Source organism: Terrapene carolina, unplaced genomic scaffold, assembly GCF_002925995.2.
Source record: "Terrapene carolina triunguis isolate 2854851 unplaced genomic scaffold, T_m_triunguis-2.0 Scaffold84, whole genome shotgun sequence".
NCBI classification, from domain to species: domain Eukaryota; kingdom Metazoa; phylum Chordata; order Testudines; family Emydidae; genus Terrapene; species Terrapene triunguis.
In genome coordinates, this window is record NW_020664435.1 from 12171166 (window position 1) to 12194154 (window position 22989).

The window sequence follows — 22989 nt, forward strand, 5'->3', positions numbered from 1 at the left end:
TTGGGCCTTCTCCACCCTTTATGCCCTTTGACTTGGAGGTGCAAGGACATTTAGGGCACAGGTATGGCCCCCAAGTGAAACTGATGGCCAAAAGCACAGGGTGTACAAACAGCACGAGTGGAATCCATATGGACAACAATAAAAGAATTGATACGTACCTCTCCTACATGAATGTGGGGAAGCAAATGCAAGATGGATGTTTGTGACCTCTTTTCCATTTATTTGTTTATCTTTAAGAAGGGATGTGTATGTACTGCAGAAAAAGAAAGTGAGTGTGTCTTTTTTGTAATAATTGAGTCCTGTATAATTGCTTTTCAAGGAGTTCTCTCTTCTGCATGGATGCTGAGAAAATCAGTAAACTCATTATCAAGCTTAAGAGAAAAGTCTTCAACAAACAAATCACATGCATGTTTAAATATCTTAACAAATCATACTACAGCAGAGTTATGAACACCTCGGGCCTGAATGGAGGTTGTTCATAACTCTGAAATGTTCATAACTCCGAACAAAACATTATGGTGGTTCTTTCAAAAGTTTACAACTGAACATTGACTTAATACAGCTTTGAAACTTTACTATACAGAAGAAAAATGCTGCTTTCCCTTTATTTTTTTAGTAGTTTACATTTAACACAGTACTATTCTGTATTTGGCACTTTTTTTTGGTCTCTGCTGCTGCTTGATTCTTCTGGTTCCAAATGAGGTGTGTGATTGACTGGTCAGTTCATAACTCTGAAGTTCTACTGTATTATGCAATTTATTTAGCACTTTGATAGCCTCAAACGTTTCACATAATTAGAAACTATACTCATACCAGAGTATACCACTCTTGTCACTTACCACCAATACAGTTGGCAGTGGCATACAGAAGTCCTTCTAAATGGCTTTCTCCCCTTGTACAACAAAGTGAATGGGTAAATTATCCAATTAAATAAAATTTAGGTAAGCAGAATGTAATTTAGAATTAGCCCAAGAGAAGCTGAGACTACTCTAGACTTTTGAATAGGATCTTTAATACCCAGAAGTGGTCAAGAACTGTTTATTCTTCTTTGAATGAGATGTAAGTCTCAGGAAAACAGCACCCTTATCAGGCTGCAGCATCTAAATAGGACTCTGGGAATTGTGTCAATATTGGTATTGTGTCAATATCACTATCTGCAACAGCTGGGAGATGAGACCCTCACCAACTAGTGACCCAGTCTGGCCTTGCTTAGCTTACAAAATTATGGTCTGAATTAATACATTACAGACTACATCTGGTCATTTTTACACATTTAGTTAATTGCAAGTTAAGTTATAGTCGTAATGAAAATAGTATTTAAATGTTTTAAAAGCTGCTTAATTAACAAAAAAGAGTACTACACAAATCAATCAATAGCAAATGAATGAAATACAACAATCAAATGGCTCATGTCTTTAATATAAAATACATTGTTTTTTTTCCAAAAACAATAAAACAGTAATGACCCAAATCAGAGTGCATTATAGGATAATTTAGGAATTGTTACTAAATACAAGAAGATTTCATGTGCGTATAGTGAAGTCTTGCAGTCAGTGAGGTCATAGTAGAGTCCATCTTCTGTGCATTTCAGGCACTTTTTATTTATCAAAATACATAGATTAGTTGTTTTCAGTTTTTATTTTCTGCTAAGTAGCTGTTGCTACCACCACTTCTCAAAGTAAATGCAGTCTGTAGGAACACCAAAGTTTTCTAGTAGTTTGGATATAGATTCTATCATTGGAGGTGGACCACAGATGTACCATAAAGTATCCTTAGACACATGTTTTTCTAGTTCCTTTTCAGATATTCTTCCCTCTACCAAAGAGAACACACATAGTTAAGAACAGAAATTCATATGAAGACAGATATTTATGCATGTCAAAAGGCAGTGGCCTAAAGTTTCTAACATGGAGTAGTGATTCTGGCGTTTCGACACCGGCCCTTTGAAAATCAGGCCTGTTTAAGGTTGCTCAAGTTAGGAAACCACACACACACAGGCATCCAAAACCACTTAGTCACCTGAAAGCTTAGATCAGTGTTTAAGAAAACACAGTGTCAATTTACAGGACATTAGTTCTTCAATTGCCATTAACAGTAACACAATACTGTACAACTAAAATATCCCATATTTCATTGAGAATAGATCACTCTCTATGCCAAGGACACCTTAAAGGCTGTGGGTTTATCCTGCTTTGTCATTACAGCTTTAAGCAAAGTAAATACAAGTGTTGAACGCGCAGAGAAGAGGACTGGGTATGAAGTGTAAATAAGAATTAACAGCAAGTAGAAACAATTCAGCCATAAGTGTAACAGAACTTGTGCAAGCATACTTGAGATGATTCAGAGGACCAAAAAGTACATACAATTAAATCATTCATGTTTCTCACGTACTAATTTTCCCACCTATCCCATTTTGTATGATTTTTTTTTTTTTAGATATTATAAAACATTAGATTATGCACATCAAACCTCTCAAAGTATAGGCTGAATAACACTAAGATCATAACTCCCACTGAACCAATTACTTTAACATCTCTAGGCATCACTGCAGTACGTACCAGTGATATATGGCTGAAGTTCTTCACAGATTTGTGAACTCTGTTGGGTAACATGGAAACTGCATGTGATCTTTCCAGGAAATTCGTTCATCAAACCAAAGATATTATTCTGGAATGTTAAACATACTTGGTCATACCACAGAGTCTATTAAATCAAAGCAGATGTGTGCACAGAATCCCAGAACACGGCTGACTGTACTATCTACTAAGATTCTGCACATCAAATTCTCTCTATTTAAGAATTTGATGGTTTGAGTTTAACAAGCCAGAACTTTTTAAGGACTTTGGACTTCTTTATCTGGAATCTGAATATGCTACCAATTATACTGCTGATGTTTTTCTCCGTTTCTGCAACTGTTTGTAATTAAACCACACTTGCATCTTATAACTATTTCCGCTCTTTTGTGGCTTCTCCTCTTGCAACTGTGAAGCTGTCAAAAAAGGCAAACTGGTCCCCATTTCCTCCCTCCACCTTCCAGAAACCTGATGTTTTTACTTTAAAATGAACAAGTTGTGCATTTCAGTTGTCCAGCCTTTAGGTCCAAGCCTGGAACCACCTCCCCTTGGTAATGTTACTAGCCTATTTTAAAAAAAATTAAAACTACCTACAGGATAAATTTGAATCCTATTAATACCCTGAGTAGAAACTCACTAATTCTCAATTCTGTAATCCACAAGTGTGATCATTCTCACCAAAACCCCAGTGGCCTCATGCCAATTCTCAGTGAAAATTTACTAGACCAGTGCTGTAATGAAGTCTCTCGACTACGACTTCATTAGTTACTATCTAGATCAGGGGTGGGCAAACTTTTTCACCTGAGGGCCACATCTGGGAATAGAAATTGTTTGGCGGGCCATGAATGCTTACAAAATTGGGGTTGGGGTGCAGGAGGTGGTGAGAGCTCCAGGGTCAGGCCAGAAATGAGGAGTTCAGGGTGCGGGAGGGGGCTCCAGGCTGGGGCGGGGGAGTAGGGTGCGGGGGGAGGGCTCCAGCTGGGGGTGCGGACTCTGGGGTGGGGCTGGGGATTTTGGAGGGCGGGAGGGGGATCAGGGCTGGGGCAGGGGTGCGGGAAAGGATGCAGGCTCCGGCTGGGGGTGCGGGCTCTGGGGATGCAGGAGGGTGCTCTGGGCTGGAATCGAGGGGTTCAGCGGGCAGGAGAGGGGATCAGGGCTGGGGTTGGGATGCGGGGAGAGGCTCAGGGGTGCAGGCTCTAGACAGCGCTTACCACAAGCGGCTCCCGGAAGCAGCAGCCATGTCCCCATTCCGGCTCCTACGCTTCTGGAAGCAGCGTGGAGCGGCCCCTGAGCCTGCTCCCTGGCTGGAGCGGCGGAGCGTGGCAAGCCCCAGACCCCGCTCCCCAGCGGGAATTCCAGGGCCGGCTTAAAACAGCTGGCGGTCTGGATCTGGCCCGTGAGCTGTAGTTTGCCCACCCCTGATCTAGATTCTAAGCTACTTGGGGCTTTCGTAATTGTAAAGGGCATTGGCAGTGCTCCACAAATTCATTTTAAAGAAAGTATATTATAGGATATTTGCTAGATTATTATGAAGTAAAATTGAACTACATTCTGTGATATAGTATCCTGGATTATTTTATCATTTGTTTGTTTACCCATGAGTAATCTGTCATGGGTCTCCCAGTCAATGAGAACAAGCTTGACTCCAGTGTATATTCAGAGAGGTATATAAAGAAGTTCTTGAACTCACTTTGAAGACTTGTTTTTAATGTTGGGGTGAACTTTAGTGCTCATGAAAGTAAGAGGACTTCAAATAGGATAAGGCATACAGACAGACAATTCTGCAAACAGCTCTGCCAATACCCCTCGTACTGACCCATTTTTACTTCCCTGATTATCTTCTGAACAGAATATGGAACTGTGCAGTGTTCTGGGGTACTTTTGAACCAAATCTTCTCCCAAAAATTGGAGACATCAGGACCTGGCTAAGCAGGTTCCCAAGCAGATTCACAGGCTTCCCTCTTACTTGTACATATATTGCCTATATATTCACTCTCAAGGAGTGCAGGCCATGATTCTGCACACACCTCAATGCCAAAAACTGGTGCAGAGAAAGGCAGTGCTTCCCCAGCATCCGTGCATCAGAGGTGTTTTTTTTATTCTGTCTGTCTGAATCTGCCAGTTGACAACTAATGTACAAAATGGATATGGCAGCTGGACAATGAGACCCCCATTGGGGAAAAGATCTCTCTTCTCATAGTGACTGGGAGATGGGAAGGGAAGAACAGTCACGTTCACATTAAAAGAAACGTGAGACAGCTATTTAAGCAGAGACTGGCAGTATCTACATTAATATGGTATAATGTATATAGTGGGTAATATACCATAGAGCTACATTTTCAAAGAGTTGGGCAACAGTAACTGCCTATGAAGTTGCTGAAGAGCATGCAAAAGAATAAGTGTCAGAGCAATGATTTACTGTAACTTGACAAGGTGATAGAAAGAAAGGTCTACTTCGCAAGTAATTTTTTCTTGGGGGTTAAAGGGTCCTCTGTATCCTTGCTGAAGCACTAAAGGTTTCCTGGGGAGTTTAATATGGGGTTGTCTCATGATAACAAGGAGAACCAAGCAATGATCATGCGTGCCCCAGCCCGGTGTACAAATTTATCAAAGATTTTTCATACATATTCTGAAGGCTAAATTTCAAGAGATCATGAAGAAAGAACATGCATAATAAATCATTCAAATGTGGCAATGCAATCTCTAGTCACATCTCATTATCACACTCTGTTCTCTTGCAAAATGCTCAAATATAAAGGCTATGCTCTCACAAAATTGCAGAAGATGATTTTTTAGAAAATATTGACACCTCCACCCCCATTCAAAATGGTATATATTTATAAACCACACAGGAACATTAGTAATTACTCTACGGAATGAAGCTATTGGTGCAAGTGTGTTATTCTGCCCCCAGCAGCAAAGAACATGAGATGCTTTAGTGGAAGCAAACACCTTCTCTGCCACGCAGGATGCATCTGGTTTAATTATGCAACACTGCGTGTAGAACGAAAATTCTTTGCTGAGTCTTGCAGACAATCCACCTTTCAACTGGATGCATAAGGTTTGATTAATTTTGACTTGCCTAGCACAACTGAGAAACAAGGATCATGTAATTACCCATTTTCCCCCGATTTATTGCTTATTGTTTGTATTACAATGAAGTCTATAGGCCCCAATGAGGGGCCCTGTAGTGTTAGACACTATACAGACTCATTGTGAGAGATGGTCTGAATCCCAAAGAACTTGTAATCTAAATAGACATGACAAACAGAGGGCTTGCTGGCAAGCATCATACCATTTCCAGATTTTTTTCTTACAGACACAGTAAGAAACATTACCTTTTATATCTAAATATCTTGCCTTTTAATTTCATTGTGTGTCATCTCATACTAGGCAACAGGGTTTTAGTAACTAAGAAGAGGGACTCATCAGTTCTTTGCATAGTTTAATATATTAAGCCCCTAACTCCTGTCCCTGAGACACTAAACAACCCCACTATACAATCATTGGATAAAAGTAGCCCTGACATTCCTATAGCCATCTTCCTTGACTTTGTAACTATATCATTAAAGTGCTGTGATCAAACATGCAGACATTCCATTAGATGAGGGCAAATTATTGCCAAATGTCACAACAGCTTCTGCATTATTTTACTAATTTCATATGCAAAAAATTATTTTATTCTAATTTGGCTATGCAATGGGTAGATACCTTCAGTGACCTACACACATTGACTTTCTTTTTCTCATGCAGGAGAATAATAGAAGTCAGAGGCAACCGGCGGATGTGAGCACTTTAGACAATGTTATACTAACAGGCTTCACCTTACATTTTACCTTGGATAACCTGTACATCAGCCATCTTGCTGCTCAATCTCCTAATGTGTTTAAATACATCTGAGAGTTTCCTAAACTTCAGTCTTTGCAAACCAAAATATTGTTTCACCTGGAGTTTTCACCCATTCACTGTCTACTTCCTACAAGTCATTAATATATTAAACCAAACCCAGTAGTGACCTCAGCCTCAGGCATTCAACCCATTTACTTATCTACATTCAGAGGAGCAGATCATACTGATCAGCCATTTTTTATATCCACCCAGATCTTTGCCCTTTTCCTAGTGTTTATTTTCTTCAATCCTTTATGACCAAAAGCCACTGATTTCTTCAAATAACCTAACTCATTAGAGAGAGAGACAATTTTCCCTTATGGAAGCTGTGCTGATTTGACACTAACAGTGTTATCAGTGACCCTACATCCAAGTGCTGTACTACTCAATCCTTAAACTGTCACATAAACATTGAGATGACGGCAAAGTATTATCACAAGGACTATATTATACTAAACAACCAACATAGTATTATGAGATGTAGCAGCAACATGATAGTTGATCAAAACTAGGGCTGGCAAAAACACAGAACTAACAGTTTTTTCCCCCCATTTAATTTGTGTTTTCACATTTTTGAGTTAGGAAAACAGAAGCAATTTAAAAAAATGTTGTTTGAAGAAAATCTATATAGGTACTTACACACCTAGCATTAGCAAATTCTGAACACCTCATAATTGCTAATGTTTTTTATCCTTAGCACCCCCTGTGATGTAAGGAAGCATTATTCCCAGCCATATGCTACCATCTCTACTTCTTAATTTTGTCAAAACTCTTCAGTATAAATTTGACCAAACCCAATTATTTGAAATTCACATATGCAAAATTTCATGCAAAAAAGGTGACTTTTTGTGTTTTCAAATTATGCAAGAAATTCTCAGTCTCTTGGCGTTTCAGGGTGTGAAATTTATGTAACCAAATAAAAAAAGTAACATTTAAAAAAAATGTTATAAAATTCAGCTTATTTCATCCAGACATAATCAAAACATAGTAGAAATGCCAACTTTGCTCTGAGACTTTTAGAGATGTTTATGGAAAAAAAATTAGGGAAGTTGCTTGGATCTCTCTCTCCACCTCCCTTCCCTTCCCCTCCACCTAAAGAAACCAGGACCTCCAACATCCCCTCCATGTTTATGGTCAAAGGCAGGTGTAGGGAAGCGGAAAGCTGCCTGCCTATGCCACTTAGGGCCTTCAATTATCTTGGTCAGTCCTCGTCCTGAACCTCCTTCCCAGGATGATCCTCCCCTCTGCTCTCTCCTCTGTCATGTTCCCTCTCTCCTTCTCTACTCTCATTGCCTCCTCCCACCCCTCTGGCTTCTCCTCCCCTGCAGACTCCCTGGTAAGGGTTTAATAGAAGACAAGCTGCAGTGATTATCTGTAGGGCCACAGCACAGGCTACGTGTTGTGCTCTCACTGCCGCATGCGGCCCCCCCGACCCTGGCGTGCTCTAGGTACATACAGCACATTAACATAGTCCAGCAGGGTATACACGGGGCAGCTAGAGCACGACACGCAGCCTGTGGTTTGGACAGTTAATTCAGCAGTGCCCCAACCCATTCTAAACCATCACGGCTTGCCTCCTATCAGATCCTCACAGTGGCCACAACATTATTTGCTATATTCGTAGGACCTGAGTGGTGGTTAGTGACACAGGCGTACATTTTATATATACATTTTATATATACATATGTATGTGTGTGTGTATGTATATATATACACATACACACACACACACGTGCGCACTTGCAAAAGTGATAGATTTAAACCTGGAATAGTAATTTCATAATTACATTTAAAAAAAATCAAGAGATTACTGAAAATAAGGGAGGGTTGGCATGTCTGACATAGCAGGTCAACAATGGTACAGAAAAAAAAAAATACGGGGTACATCAGTAAGGCAGAGCATAGAGATAAAAATACACTATACTTCTATGAAAAAGTTTCTTTCCACTGGTTGAAATAGTATTATTTTTAATGTATCAATAGCAATGAGCAGATTGTTAATGAGAACTTTTCACCATTAGGTCACTAAATCCAGCCCAGTTCTGTAATGAACAAGTCATGACTATACGACAGCTGTTTAGTGGCCTATGTATAATTTACTCCAGTTCCTAGTTCAGGAATGGGCAAACTACGGCCGCGTCCGGCCCATCAGGCCTTTTAATCTGTCCCTCAAGATCCTGCCGGGGAGCGGTGTCAGGGGCTTGCCCTGCTCCAGCACTCCGGCCAGGGAGCGGGGTCAGGGGCTTGCCACGCAGCTCCCAGAAGCAGTGGCATGTCCCCCCTCCAGCTCCTACGCATAGGGGCAGCCAGGGGGCTCTCTGCATGTTGCCCCTGCCCCAAACGCCAGCCCCTGCAGCTCCCATTGGCCGGGAACCGGGGCCAATGGGAGCTGCAGGGGCAGCGCCTGTTGACGGGACAGTGAGCAGAGCCACATGGCCGATGCCGCGCCTCCGTGTAGGAGCCATAGGGGGGCATGCCACTGCTTCTGGGAGCTGGGGGGGGGGGTGGCGCCTGCGGACGGGGCAGCGCGCAGAGCCACCTGGTCTTGCCTCCGCGTAGGAGCTGGATGGGGGACATGCTGCTGTTTCCGGGAGCTGCTTGAGGTAAGTGTTGCCCAGAGCCTGCCTGCACCCCTGGGGCCTCCCCCGTGGCCCCAACCACCTGCCCCAGCCCTGATCCTCCTCCTGCCCTCCAAACCCCTCAGTCCCAGCCTGGAGCACCCTCCTGCACCCTCAACCCGTCATCCCCAGCCCCACCCCAGAGCCTACACCCCCAGCTGGAGCCTGCACCCCTTCTCACTCCAACCCCCTGCCCAAGCCCGTAGCTCCCTCCCACACCCTGAACTCCTCATTTCTGGCCCCACCCCAGAGCCCACACCCCCAACCGGAGCCCTCAGCCCCTCCTGCACTCCAACCCCCAATTTTGTTAGCATTCATGGCCTGCCATACAATTTTTACACCCAGATGTAGCCAAAGGAGACCAAATAACCCTTTAATCTCTGGACCAGGATTCTGATACACATTAGTGGGATACTGTTGGCAAACTTGCACTTCACACAGGATATCTGTACCTTTTCTGCATGCTGAAAAATAATGTTGCATAACACATGCTGCTGTTCTGTGGGAAAAGGATGTCAATCTGCAGGGCTATCAATCCAACAACAGTCATCAGCACTACCTTCACCAAATCTTTTGAAACAATACCAATAAATATGTTCAGCCATTCGATGTGCACAGACACACACAACAGGGTGTAATACTTCAATATTCAGTTACAGTTTACATGGAGCAAAAATGTTTTGAAGCAACAATTTTGATCAGTTTGATAAATTCTTATTGTACAAGCCAAGAATGTGAATCACATAATCTGAAAAAAGATGAACCCTAGCGTCTCTGAAATTCCATCGGTGTAACTATACAATTTGTTTTCAAGAGTGGTCACTAGTTTCATATACTCAGCTTTAAATACCAAAGGTCTGATTATCAGGGATGATGATCAGAACCCACACCTCCAACTAAAGTCAAGGAGTGCTCTTGAAAAGAAAGAAAAATCAGTATCTTAAGAAGAGTACTCAGAAATAGAGGCATCAAAAATAAGATGCATCTTTTGAAAAATTGGCTAATTGTCTTTGAGGAGGTAATTTGTTTAGAGCTGTACAAGAATCATAGCTTTTTGACTAGAAATTTGGAAGGCTTCTTTTGGAAATGTTTGTGCTTTAACTGCAACTGTGGTTAATGCCACAAGACTATATTTGTTTAGAAGTTCCCCCGCATGTACTGATGCTGCTTCCTGACTATGTAATCTTTGCAATTGTGGGCACCTTGAAGATGCATGAACATGTATGCGCCTGTGCGTAATTTTAGCAAGAATTTTTCAGAAGACATTTTCCATTAGAACTGGTTTTATAGATCGACTTGACAACCTGTGACTAACTTTCAATTGTCTCTTTGGCAACCATTATACTGGATCATAAGGTCAGATGTTCCCAAATAGAAAGTAAATCAGAGGTATTTAAGTTCAATAAAACAGCAATAAGGGGGAAAGGCAGAAAATTTACACATACAGGGCCTGATTCTGCACCACGGAAGTCAATGGGGCAGGGACAGGCTTTTTGTTCTGTGTTTGTAGAGCCGTTAGCACAAGAGGGGCCTGGTCTATGAGAAGCACTTCTCCTCACTACATTGATACAAACCAACTGAACAAGAAGCCTTCTGAAAAGAACAAACAATTCAAGAAAACTACTTTCCTTTTACCTACCTTAAATAAGAGTTCATTTGTGTTTTTTGCACTATAGTACAGCTTCACTGTTCCCATTTTATACCCATTTTCTTCACTCTCTTGATTTCTATGAAAATCTGCTACATGTAGCAGTATGGAAAACAATGGGTTGATTCCTACTCCCCCTGCTATCAGCACAAGGTTTACAGGGGAGTCAGCAGGTTGAGGATCAAAGAAGAAATTGCCTCCCACTCGCAGAGCCACTTCTGAGTCAAGAGAGCACTAGGGGCAGAAAAAAAAGATAATATTTTAACTTTAACTAAAAGCAAAGGACAAAATACAAGTCGTCATACAGCGCTAAGTCATAAGACAAGCTGGGCTTCAGAATAAGATAATCATTGTTAGTTTTTACATATTTTACCATGAGGGAAAGCTCAAGTATTTTAAAAACACACACTCAAAATTAACCCAGTTATCTGAAGTCAGTTGGTTGAATGCCCTGAAGGGGCCTATTTTTTGCCCTCAGGCCAAGGCACGGCCCTGATAAAGGACTGATGACATTCCCCCATGAGGGCTGATGCAGGATATTTCACACTAAGGAGTGATTCATGTTAGGATTTTTACACAATGAAAATGTGTGTTGTTGTGAAGACCCAAGGTTAAAGTCTGAGATTCCCATTAAGTCCAGGGCCCTTATTCTCAGAAAGGCTCTGCTAAGGGAAAAGGAGCCAGGCCACGGGAGGAAGTCATGCTGCAGTTGTGTGGACCTAAAAAGGGCTGTCTTCCCCACTGCCACTCCAAAAAAGGAGAGAACCCCTTAAAAGAAACTTCTCTTACAGTGATATTTCTATCTGCTTTATTAAACAACTACAAAAACCACAGGGTAAAAATGTTACCCTTTCCCCCTCAAAATCAAAATTCCAGTCATATACAAACAGAGGTAGTATCTGAGAGCAACTCTGCAAAGAAAGTTTAATACATGGAAAAGTGAAACTGCCCTGAGTATATCACACTGGGGTAACGTCCCCTTGGAATATGAGAAAGCTTTTTCAATTCCAGACTGACACCCTTGCATGAAGGGGGAAATTGAGATAGAAAAATTAAGCAAGGTCACGAGTTAGTAGCAGAACCAGGGATAGAAGACAGAACTCCTGATCAGAATCTTATGTTCTGACTCTAGACCACACAGATGGGGAAGAACAAACAGGAAAGAGGAACAAACAGAAAAAGGAGGAGAGGTAAAAATACAAGAAAAGGGGGAGAAAAAATCCACCAGGAACAGCAATTCATCAGTCACAGACAAAAAGCGCTGCCTCCAGAAAGTCTCTTCTATTATCAGGAAATAGCAATTGAAACAGACGAGGCCAAATCACTTCATGTTAAGGTGAGAAAAAACAAAACAAAAAAATGTTGAGGCAGGCTAGAAGACTGACCCTTATTTGTCATTTTGGTGGGATGCTACTACTACAAAACCATTTATGAAGTGAACCTGAAGATTAAGGTAGACACTTGTCAGGCTCCAGCAGACCGAGAAATTACTGTCTTGAGTGCTTTACAAAACAATAAGTAAAGCAAAATCAAAAAGGTGAATCTTGGGTAGAGTTAAGTGACATTGTCTCAACCAGGTCTACCATGAAGAGTAGATTTCCATCAGTGACAGGCATATATTTAGTAAAGGTCCAAGCCCCAAAAGACTACCTGTACCAAGATGAGAAAAGAAGATCCTTTGAAGCAGAGTGTTACACACAACTGGGATTGTAAGGAAGCAGGAGGCCCATAAAGTAATTATCATCATCACCCTAAAACCCAAAATGTTTCTTTCCTTGCTAATTGTATTGTGTAATGTGGACAAAGAGTGAGTTCCTCTTATCTGCCAGTCAAGTGGTATTAGGCAATCTGTATGCGTTATTTTTGAGCCCAGTTCCTCCTCCTTTTCCCAGCACACTGGCAGGCTCTTTCCATTTTTCCATGCCTCACAGAGGCACCTTCTTTCTTCCAGGCCTCAGAAGAGGTCAAGAAGTACCTGGAACAGGGGAAGACAGACTTTCTCCCAGAAAATAAAACAGGAAGAGACAAAAGTGCCCGCCCCTGTCCACTTTGTATCCCTCACCATCTTGGCCTCTTGTAGAATGAGCACAGTCAGGCCTCAGAGTGGAGAAGGGGGCGGGGCTCTGAGTTAGGCAACTGTTTTTTACACCAGCAGCCCCCTGTGCAGTTCAGGGACCAATGGAATAACCTGACTGACAGATAAGAAAGACACACCTATGCATCCATACTAATGGAAACCACATTAGAGAAGAAGCTTATTACACCTCTACCCCGATATAACGCGGTCCTCAGGAGCCAAAAATCCCTACCGCGTTATAGGTGAAATCCCGTTATATCAGGGTAGCAGTGGCAGGGCTTCAGCGGGGATTTAAAGAGCCCAGGGCTAGAGGTGTATTAAGAATCACCATGTTAGTGAAGACTATTAATTCTGGGGTGATTTGGTGGGGAAGCATCACCCTGTAGCATAGAACTAGCATATTCTACTAAAATTTCAAGCATTGCATTGAAATGGCGTAGGCTGAGAGACAAAGAAGATGGATTCAACAGCAAAAAAACTACACTACAACTTTATCCACAGAAGTGTGTCTTCTTCAAGTTGTTAAGATTATAAGTGTATTGGAAACACGCAGGATGAAATATACTATTATAAATAAGGTATTAAAAGTTAATTATGAAAAAATCAATTTGAAAAAATCAGGTGCAATAAGTAAATAAGACAGATAATATTTAGCATTTCTAAAGCATCCTTTATCCTGGAATCTCAAAATGCATTACAAATTAAATGTAATTGATTAAGTCTCACGGCTTCCCTACCAAGTAAGTGTCACAGGATTCAAAGAGGTCATTACATTTTTCCTTCCCCTTTCCTCATTACAGAAATAAAGTACTTGCTTAATAGAAAACTCAGTTCATATTCTGAGGAATCTTCTGCAGCATCAGCTTTTGAACTAGTTTACATGTGAACTGAGTATTTTCCTGTGAATTCACCTAGAAAATTCAACAGCAGTGTTAAGGACAGATAACAGCTTCAGAGATGCCGCAGAGATGGAAGATTAAGTTAGGCTTTCAGTAGTATTACTGAGCAACACCAAAGAAATAGGAAACGTCCCTGTGTACTCTCGTTAAGTGTGTAGCCAGTGACATTGGTCCTACATTTTCTACACAGCCTTTCAAAATAAGTCATTTCATTTAAAGTCCAGCGATGCATGAAACTAACTTGATTTAACAGCAGCAGAAGTGCAGTGCAAGGTCACATGGTGACTGCTGGGTTAGGATCAACCTGGGGATTCTCACTGCTTGATTTTTTACTGTGACTCTTCTGGTCAATAAACAGAGCAGCAATGGCTGTAACCTTGGAAGAATCTGTTAGCCTAGACCTTGCAGCCACACTTAGAGAACTATGGACGATAGGCATAGGATAGTAAGTAGAAGGGATGATATCTGAACAGACAGCGTGGAAGGAAATCTTGTGACCATAATTAAACTGTGGTAAATAGGAGAATCTAGGATAAAAAATGCTCCAAGGCCTCAAGAAGTACCCATCACAAAACAGCAGGGGGGAAAAGAATCAGACTACTCTTAGCATGACAAAAAGAAAGGGGCCTTAAATTGTCTCAAAATGTAATCCAGAGTATTGGGATTTTGTCATCTCTGAAGTATTGTGTTGCTTTACCGATTATGTATTACTGACATAAGGGTCCCTTTTATAACATATGATTTTTGTCTGTCAACCATTTGTAACTGTATAAACATTTAAACTTACTAACTGTGACCCTTCAGTTACACATGATTGCTGGAAAGTTCCACAAATACAGGATGCTAGATATAGCTAAGTAATATAACAGAGCTGTATCTAAGAGCAAGATTCAGAAAAGAGGCACCAACAAGTTAGAACATCACAACTTTAGACTCAGGTTACCACATGCAAATTATGTTATTTCACGGCCTCTTACAAAGCAGATTATTTTATTCAAGATAAATGTTAAGGCCAATTAAATGAGATGTTTAGAAATTGTGTATTAATAAGGGCCCATATCCTATTCACTGAAGTCAATGGGAGTTTTGCTACTGACTTCAATGGGAAAGAATCAAGTTCTAAGTGAAAAATGACTTGTTCAGTCTGTAATCATCTGCAAATATCATTTACCTGAGTGTGAATCCAGTGAGCAGGAGGATGTACAGTATGTTTTACTGCCAGTTCCAATACTCCCTCTTGTTCCAGTAGACCAGGGCTGGAACATATTGAGAATCCACCAACTACAGCAACTTTAGGAATAAAGAAATCTACCCTAAGAAATAGTTAAATAAAAGAAACTTTAAAAACAAGGCAAGAGAACGTTCACCAAGTTTCCTCCAACTCAAAATGGCTGGCTTGATCTCAGTACTCTGTATTTATCAAAACGTATGCATTTTGATTTCTATAAGGTTCAGAACCCAACAGAGATAGTGCACACTAGCAGTTTTTGTATTTGTATGTTTCGATAACAAAATAACTGAACAAAACTTTTTTACAAAGTTGAGTAACCACTTCTTATTACTAGCTTAACAATAAGAAGCATTTGGCATCCGAACACAGCTTGAGTAATGCCATCAAATCAGAATTCTTTTCACCTACGACTGTAAAGGGACAGGATTATTTCTTTTTCTTCACAGATTGCCAGAAAGTAAAATACATTTGTATTATACTGGCACATTTCTAGGTTGTTCTTGAGGCTTAAGTACAATGTATAAAAAAGGAGTACTACAATCTTACGTTATTAGTCATTTACTTAAGTTTAGCTATGTATTTTAAAAGTCAATATGGTCCAGCCAGAGGACCCAGTTCCCACCGTTTTCAGCACCACGAATTCTCCCTTTGATTTTCAAACTACTGTACCTTACTAGGAAAGGGATTGGAAAACTAATTTAGGAAAACAGATTTTAATTACATACACATGCACTCTTCTGAGAGTAAGAAATATGACTGTTAAAAAATTCTTTACATACCTATTTATTTTTATATGTCAAAAAATGAAAGCCACTAAAATAAGTGATACTGCTTTACATGTTAAACTGCAGCTCCCTCTAGTGACATACAACATTTTGATCATATACAAGAAGCATTTTTATAATGTGTGTTGGTCTAAACCAGGGGTCTCAAACTTAAATGACCATGAGGGCCACATGAGGACTAGTACATTGGCCCGAGGGCCGCATTACTGACACCTCCCCCGCCCGCCCTCAGCCCCGCCCCCACTCCACCCCTTCCATGAGGCCCCGCCCCTGCCCCGCCTCTTCCCACCCCTTCCCTGCCCCCATTCCAACCCCTTCCGCGAAATCCCCACCCCAACTCTGCCCCCCTCCCTGTCCCCAGGGGGTGCAGGAGGGGTGTGGAGTGTGGTGGGGGCTCAGGGCAGGGAGTTGGGGTGTGGGGTGTAGGAGGGGTGAGGGGTACAGCAAGGGGTCAGGGTGCAGGGTGCGGCAGGGAGCTCAGGGCAGGGGGTTGGGGTGCAAGAGGAGTGTGGGGTGTGGCAGGGGGCTCAGGGCAGTGGGTTGGGATGCAGGAGGGGTGCGAGGTGAGGCGGTGGTTCAGGGCAGGGGGTCGGGGTGCAGCAGGGGGCTCAGGGCAGGGGGTTCGGCTGCAGGAGGGGTTCGGGGGGCAGGATCTGGCCCGGCGCGTACCAGGGACAGGGCAGGCTCCCTGCCTGCCTACCCTGCCCCCGCAAGAGGCTGGAAAGTGGGGAAGGGGGGGCGGAGGGGCTGTGTGTTTCTGTTGCTTGAGGCACCGCCTCCAGCAGCTCCCACTGGCCGCGGTTCCCCGTTCCCGGCCAATGGGAGCTGCTGGGGGCGCTGCCTAAAGCAACAGCCACACACAGCCCCTCTGCCCCCCCTTCCCCACGTTCCAGCCTCTTCCCAGAGCTGTGCAGGGCAGGGCAGGCAGGCAGGGAGCCTGCCCTGCTCCCGGTGCACGTCCGTCCGGTAAACATTGGGGGAGGGCGGGGGGACTGCGAGGGGCTTGCGGGCCGCAGAAAATCATCCCGAGGGCCGCCCGCGGGCCGCGTGTTTGAGACCCCTGGTCTAAACTAAATTTAGAACACACACTTAAGAACTTAAAGTTCAGAAATTAACATGTTGTAAAAGGCTAGGTATATCAGTGGCTGGCAAGTTACAAGACAAGCCTTTGCCATCGGGGATTCTCTGTGCATGTGGATCATTCCCAAATGATGCTAGTAAAGCTATAGAACAACAATGTATCAAATAATATAAGAAGCCTACTAAAAATATTTGGAGTCTTAGTAAATGTGTTTCACATTGTATTGCAAAATATGGTCATGTTACTTTCAGAGCAGCTAAAAGTCAAATTCAATGCTCAACATTAAAATTCTTTGTCTTCCATTTTCTTCCAGCTGTACTCACAAATGAAAGACAGATACCTCATAGTTCAGTTTAAATAACTTCAGAAAGCTAGGGGTAATTTTCAGAAGTTATGAGCCTCAATCAAGGTCAATGGGAGTTGCTGTGTTCCATCATCTCTGAAAATCAGGTCTTAACTCAGAATCTTCTACTGGTAGTTTTCAAACTCCCAAAGAGAGCTGCCTTAATATTTAAGCAGTCAAGCATATTCCCACTGTTCTGCTGCAAATACCAAAATTCTGACTTCTATTATAAATTTTATGTTAAGGTCAGTTGGGCTGCTCTCTCCGTGAACTGAGCACTGTGGTAAAGACTGCTAAATATGGGAGAATGACGAATTAGTCAATTAAGGCCTGAGATGACACCCCGCACAAAATGCTGTAAAGTAAATATTCAGTTCTGATCAAAATTATGTCTGTCAGCTTCTTTAATAGCCCCAGATAATGCACAATGAGTCATTAAGTTGGCTAGTTAAATGAGGATGGTAGGAGGAGTGTGGCTTAGCTTCTATCGCATGGATGTTTTCAACTGGTGGGTTGTGATCCCAAAAGAGATTCTGAACGGCAGCTGGGGGTAACGCTAGGGGGCAAGGCACTGGCAATGTTATTATCTAAAGCACAGAAAATCTTTCTCCTCCACTCCCAGCACACCCTTACCCTTCAGAGAGAAGTATTCTCCATCAATCTCTCAAAAACACACACAAGTTACATAGACTTATCATTAACACATTTTTTACTCTTTTATAGTAAATGTAGGGAGGTCATGACATTTTTGGGTTGCCAACCTGAAAAGGCTGAGAAACATTGTTTTACAGGACAGGAGGCCTGAGGAGACTGCCTAATCTAGAGAAATTAAGGGCCTGACTTTCAGATTTCCTCAGTGCCTGCCGCTCCCATTGCCTTCAAATGGAGCTGTCAGCACAAATGAAGGTACTCAGCACCTCTGGTAAACAGGCTCTAAGTAATTAGACTGGGAAGTTGAGTAAAGGTGATTCAATTCTGCGCTGCAATATTTACTGTACCAAAGAACACCTCAACTGAGGATACTAAAGCTCTGTACCACCCTCTACAGGAAAGGAATAAACTGGAATGCTCAGACTAGGATGGAGGGCACTTAAACCACAAATCACGGTCCACAATCATGCCAAAGTAAGTATTCTGGTTATGTACAGGGGAAATTACTAGTTTCTTAAAACCCTGTTTGAGATCACACCAAATTCAAACAAAAATTATTAAAAAGCATGAATTTTCAGTAAAGATTTAACCTTCTAAAATATTACTTACGCAAGTGTGTACCTTTTTTAAAAAATACATAATTTTTTAAACTTAGCTCACTATGGACAGCAGAAGTTTTAATGGGCTACATACTATGCTGTAATATAATATCTTGAACTGACTTCTGCTTCTGAAAGCTTGCCTTACTTTACCAGGGTGTGAGAGGACATGGGAGGACTTTCAAAGTAATACACTACTGGTGACGGTTTAAGTGGAGTAATTCTAGAAAAACATATATATCCAACAAGGGGAAGCCAAGATAAGGGAAGATGCTGCATTTAAAAAGAGGAAAGAGAATTTGTAAACTTATAGGTATGTCTCAGTCACATATCCTCCTTTGTCTGTTAAAGTTTTTAAAGCCAAAGATTCAGAAAAGAGATAAATATCCAACAGTTGCTGGAATAAGAAGTTAGAAGTATTAAGATGAGCTTGAAGTTACTGGTCCTTTGTCCTTCAGCCCTTCATGATACTTAGAAACAAACATATGCATGCACAATCTATCAAATTCAAAAATTCCTTATTACAGCAACAAATCTCTTCTTGTTCATTTTAATTATTACTTGTAACTTGATAGACAACAGAAGTCTATTAGATCCTGGGACAACAAATCAACTTTTTTTGCTTATGTAAACCAAGATTATGAAAGCTCCATTTTCTGTGTTAATACTATGAAGACAAACTTTAGCTCTGGCATCTCACTGACATGTTAGGCTTTTCTATTCAGAAAACTGTTTATTCTTGGCACTATTCCTCAGAAAACATGACCACGGTTTATAGCTTCCAGTACAGAGAAGTTGACATGCCAAAAAACAGCCTTAGAATACTTTCAAGGAAAAAGAATATGAAAAGAGTAATTATAATTAAAGCTTTCATTTTTCAGAGTGATAATTGCTAAAACATTTTTGATGGGTAAATGTGTTTTTTGAAGAACTGGCAAGCAATAATTTAATATGCGTCACTCCACATGTGCAAAAACTGCAACAAAATGCTCCACAAACAAAAATTATTGCAATCAACATCTTGTTTTTCTGGTTCTAAATTTAAGAGTCTGGATATTAAGACTACATTGGTAACACATGCTGTTAACACCCTAGCAGTTAAACTTTGATTCCAGCAAAAGCAGTTTCCAGCTGGACTAAGCCAACAGGAAGTTTAAAAAAAAAAAAAAAGTTAAAGGACCACTGTGAGCTGTTTGCAGTGTTGGTCCCAGGATATCAGAGAGACAAGGTGGGTGACGTAATATCTTTTATTGGACCAACTTCTGTTGGTGACAGAGAGAAGCTTTCGAGCTTACACAGAGCTCCTCTTCAGATCTGGGACATGAAGAAGAATTCTGTGTAAGCCTGAAAGCTTCTCTCTGTCATCAACAGAAACTGACCCAATAAAAGATATTACCTCATCCACCTTGTCTCTCACTGTCAAGAGTGAGAGGTCCAGATTGTAACTTATCCTACAAAATACTATTTGAATTGAAACATGGAATTCCTCCTGATTCTGAAAAATTCTAACACTCCTAAAACTGTAACATTGTTTAAATAGCAATTGTGACCCAGGGACTGCTTGGTGCCAACTGGCAGAGGGCACAGAGGTGCATAGGTTTTTACAGGTATCCGGCAGATGTATGCATAATAGTTCACCGAAGGGTGGCATGTGAGGTCCCTACTGAGAGTCAGTAGCCCACTGGTCATCATACTCACTGTGAAATGTACACAAAAATAATATTTAAGGAGTTAGATATCTATACTAAAAATTATGTTCTTGAGGTCTTGAATTAAGGCAGGTGACATAACTCAGAAATGTTCCATTCAGGCAGGAGGTAACAGACACCTATGTCTTTGTCTGGTCATCTGTGTATTGTACACCTCACAATGGATGCCTATTTGCCTACTGAGCCACAGGCTAACTAAGAGATTGCAAAATCTAGGAGAGAGGGAATTCCCAGTAGGAAACAAACACCTGGGTGAGGGGGTGCTCTGGTTTATGAAGAAATACAAAGGATTGGTCTGTTATATATTGGGATGCAAGGACACCCCCAGGTCCTTCACCGAGAAGGCAAGCTGACAGCATGCTTGTCTCATAAAAGGAGGATCACAGCCAGCCTAGCTATAAATCGCGGCAAGGATTTTTGGGTGAGCAAAACTTAATTAGACACGAGAATATCTTGTTAATTATGTTTAGGGTCTAGCATGCATGTTATGGTTTTATTTTATATGTAACCATTCTTGTTTCCAATACTTCTATTTGCTATTACTTTGAATCTCCATGCTTTGTTAAAGAAACTTATTCCTGATTTCACCATAAATATATCTAAGAGCTCCACGTTCAGCAGAGGAGGTGGAATTGGTAAACTAGGGTACACTGTTTCTTTGGAAAAAGCAAATCCGTGAACACTGCAAGCATCCAGTGGATGAGAGGCTGGGCACTCCAGTGAGATGATTAGAGGGCTAGAGGATTGGGGTGTGCCAATTGCTACCTGTAGAATAACTACGGGACTTGCAAGGCTTAGAGGGGAGTACTTGTGTTGCTCATGGCCAGTGGAATTGGGGAGCTGACCCCCAAAAGGCACAGACAAGGATTCTTCATGCTAAAGACAGGTGGTAGCAAGGAGCCTTAAAGCCCTGGGTATCCTTGGGAAATGTCACAACAGTTAATCCACAGAATGGCCTAAGCAGTGAATTGGGTTTGTTTTCAAGTATACACCTACCCAAACTAACCCAGCAGATCTAATTTTAGGGGGACAAAGGTCAACATAACTTTTTAGAGTTTTTTAATTATAAAACTGTAAAACCAAATTAAAATTAACTTTCACATTTGCAGCACTCAGTCTCTGCTCCATTGTGCAGCTAGCTATCAGAGTAATGGAATACAAGTAGTGTGTAAAGAGATTCATAGAGCAATAAGTTAATGGATATAAACCACAGGTCATCATTGAAGGAATCAAAATGAAAACTGGCAAATATTAATTTTTTTTCTATTTGTATGAATATGGATGTATTTAATAAAGCACAGTTTACAATTATGAGGTTGAATTTAACAGCTGTTTTATACAGCATTTATGACTAAAATAGTATGTTATATAAATATAATGGAGAATCATTATCCCAGTATCTTCCTTTTAACATTTCATCATCCTGGACTTTCTGTAAGCAATTTCCCCCCCCACAAAATCAGAGAGAAGTCTTACCACTGTCCTGCTTTAAAAGTAAAATCCTTATTTGTGACAGCCAAGCGAAGTCTTTTAACTGTTTCAGATTCATTGGTGATGCCACACACTTTTGCTGGAGTAATAACCTAGAGAAAGGAGAATGAATCATTATATTACAGTAGTGTCATTTTCAGCAAATGTGCTTGAGACCGTCCATGGAAGTTATGCATCATTAACTATAGCATTTCATAATTTTAAAACATTACCACGTATCCACCACAGTGGGAAAATAATAAAAAAAAATAATGGAATCACACAGAAAACCACACTTCATTAAATGTATACAACAACTCCAAGATTTTTTGGAAATTTTAATCAGGGTTAATCTAAACCTGTGTATAAATTTAAATTATTTTCATCCAGATTAAATTGAACTATATACATTCTAGATTACTTTTAAAAAAAAAAGTAAGATATATCTAGATACAAACATGCAACATTATCCCCATCTGGCTATTTTTACTGAACATCTATAATGTACAACATTCACACCCAGCAAACATGTGAACTGAATGATAGTGGAAATCGTAAAGTAATCTTCAAAATAAAGACTCTTTTCAGATATCCAAAAATCTCTAAAATGGAATGGCTATAAACAGTCACTATGGCCCTGACTCAGCAAGGTACTTGTTCCATCAGTTTCCATCGGACTATTACTGTGCTTGCTAAATTGTATGTTAGGTGATCTTTGGTGAATTTGCGGCTACCACCAGTGGTTCCCAAACTTTTTCTCTGTGTGATAGGAAACCTCACACTAGAGCTGAAGGGGTTAAAGAGCAATTCTGTGCTCTGATGACCCCACCCAGCCGCACCTGCAGAGCATGACCCAGATTGAGGTGGAGCTTAAAAGGAAGCCAAAAAGCTCAGAAGGGTTTTTTTTGTACAAAGCAGGGAGAAGGCTACCCTACCAGCTCCTGAGGAGGGGTGCTGCAGAAGCCAACTTTTAGAGACAATGAGCCTATCTGCTGGACCCAGACATAATGAAGGTACCGTTAGTACCTTTTTCTATTACCGTTTCACAATAGAGAACAAAACTTGGACAACAAAGTGGGTGGTAAAAAAGGTCCCAGGGAGGGCAGCCGTAAGGTACTCCTGAATGCTGAACCCTTACAAGCCCTGGGCTAGAGCCTGGTGGAGTGGGAGGATCTAGGCTCCCCTACCATCCCTCTCTGCATTAAGAAGGGCCTAACCCCTAATCACTAGGTGATGCTTCCAACGAGCACTGACCATTACACTCTGTATGACCCCATTTTCAGAGGTATTGCTTCCCATGACTCTAGACAGCTTGGAAGACACAGTGTGAGGTCACGCACATCGAAGATGCCAATTTGTGCCATAAAATGGCATCCTCCACACAGTGTGCCCTTGCACAAAAGGTACATGCAAGGTT

General features: G+C 41.4%; 1 protein-coding gene across 1 annotated transcript in view; it reads right to left on the reverse strand.

Moving 5' to 3' along the window:
- Positions 1-1387: 1387 nt before the first annotated feature.
- OXNAD1 (oxidoreductase NAD binding domain containing 1) overlaps positions 1388-22989 on the reverse strand; it is a 31415-nt gene continuing 9813 nt past the window's right edge. The window contains exons 4-8 of the mRNA XM_024197905.3: positions 21579-21685; positions 14875-15016; positions 10719-10961; positions 2559-2667; positions 1388-1815 (exon numbers count right to left, since the gene is read on the reverse strand). Coding sequence (XP_024053673.2) covers positions 1661-1815; positions 2559-2667; positions 10719-10961; positions 14875-15016; positions 21579-21685 — 756 coding nt within the window. The 3' untranslated portion in view covers positions 1388-1660. The remainder of the gene's footprint in view (positions 1816-2558; positions 2668-10718; positions 10962-14874; positions 15017-21578; positions 21686-22989) is intronic.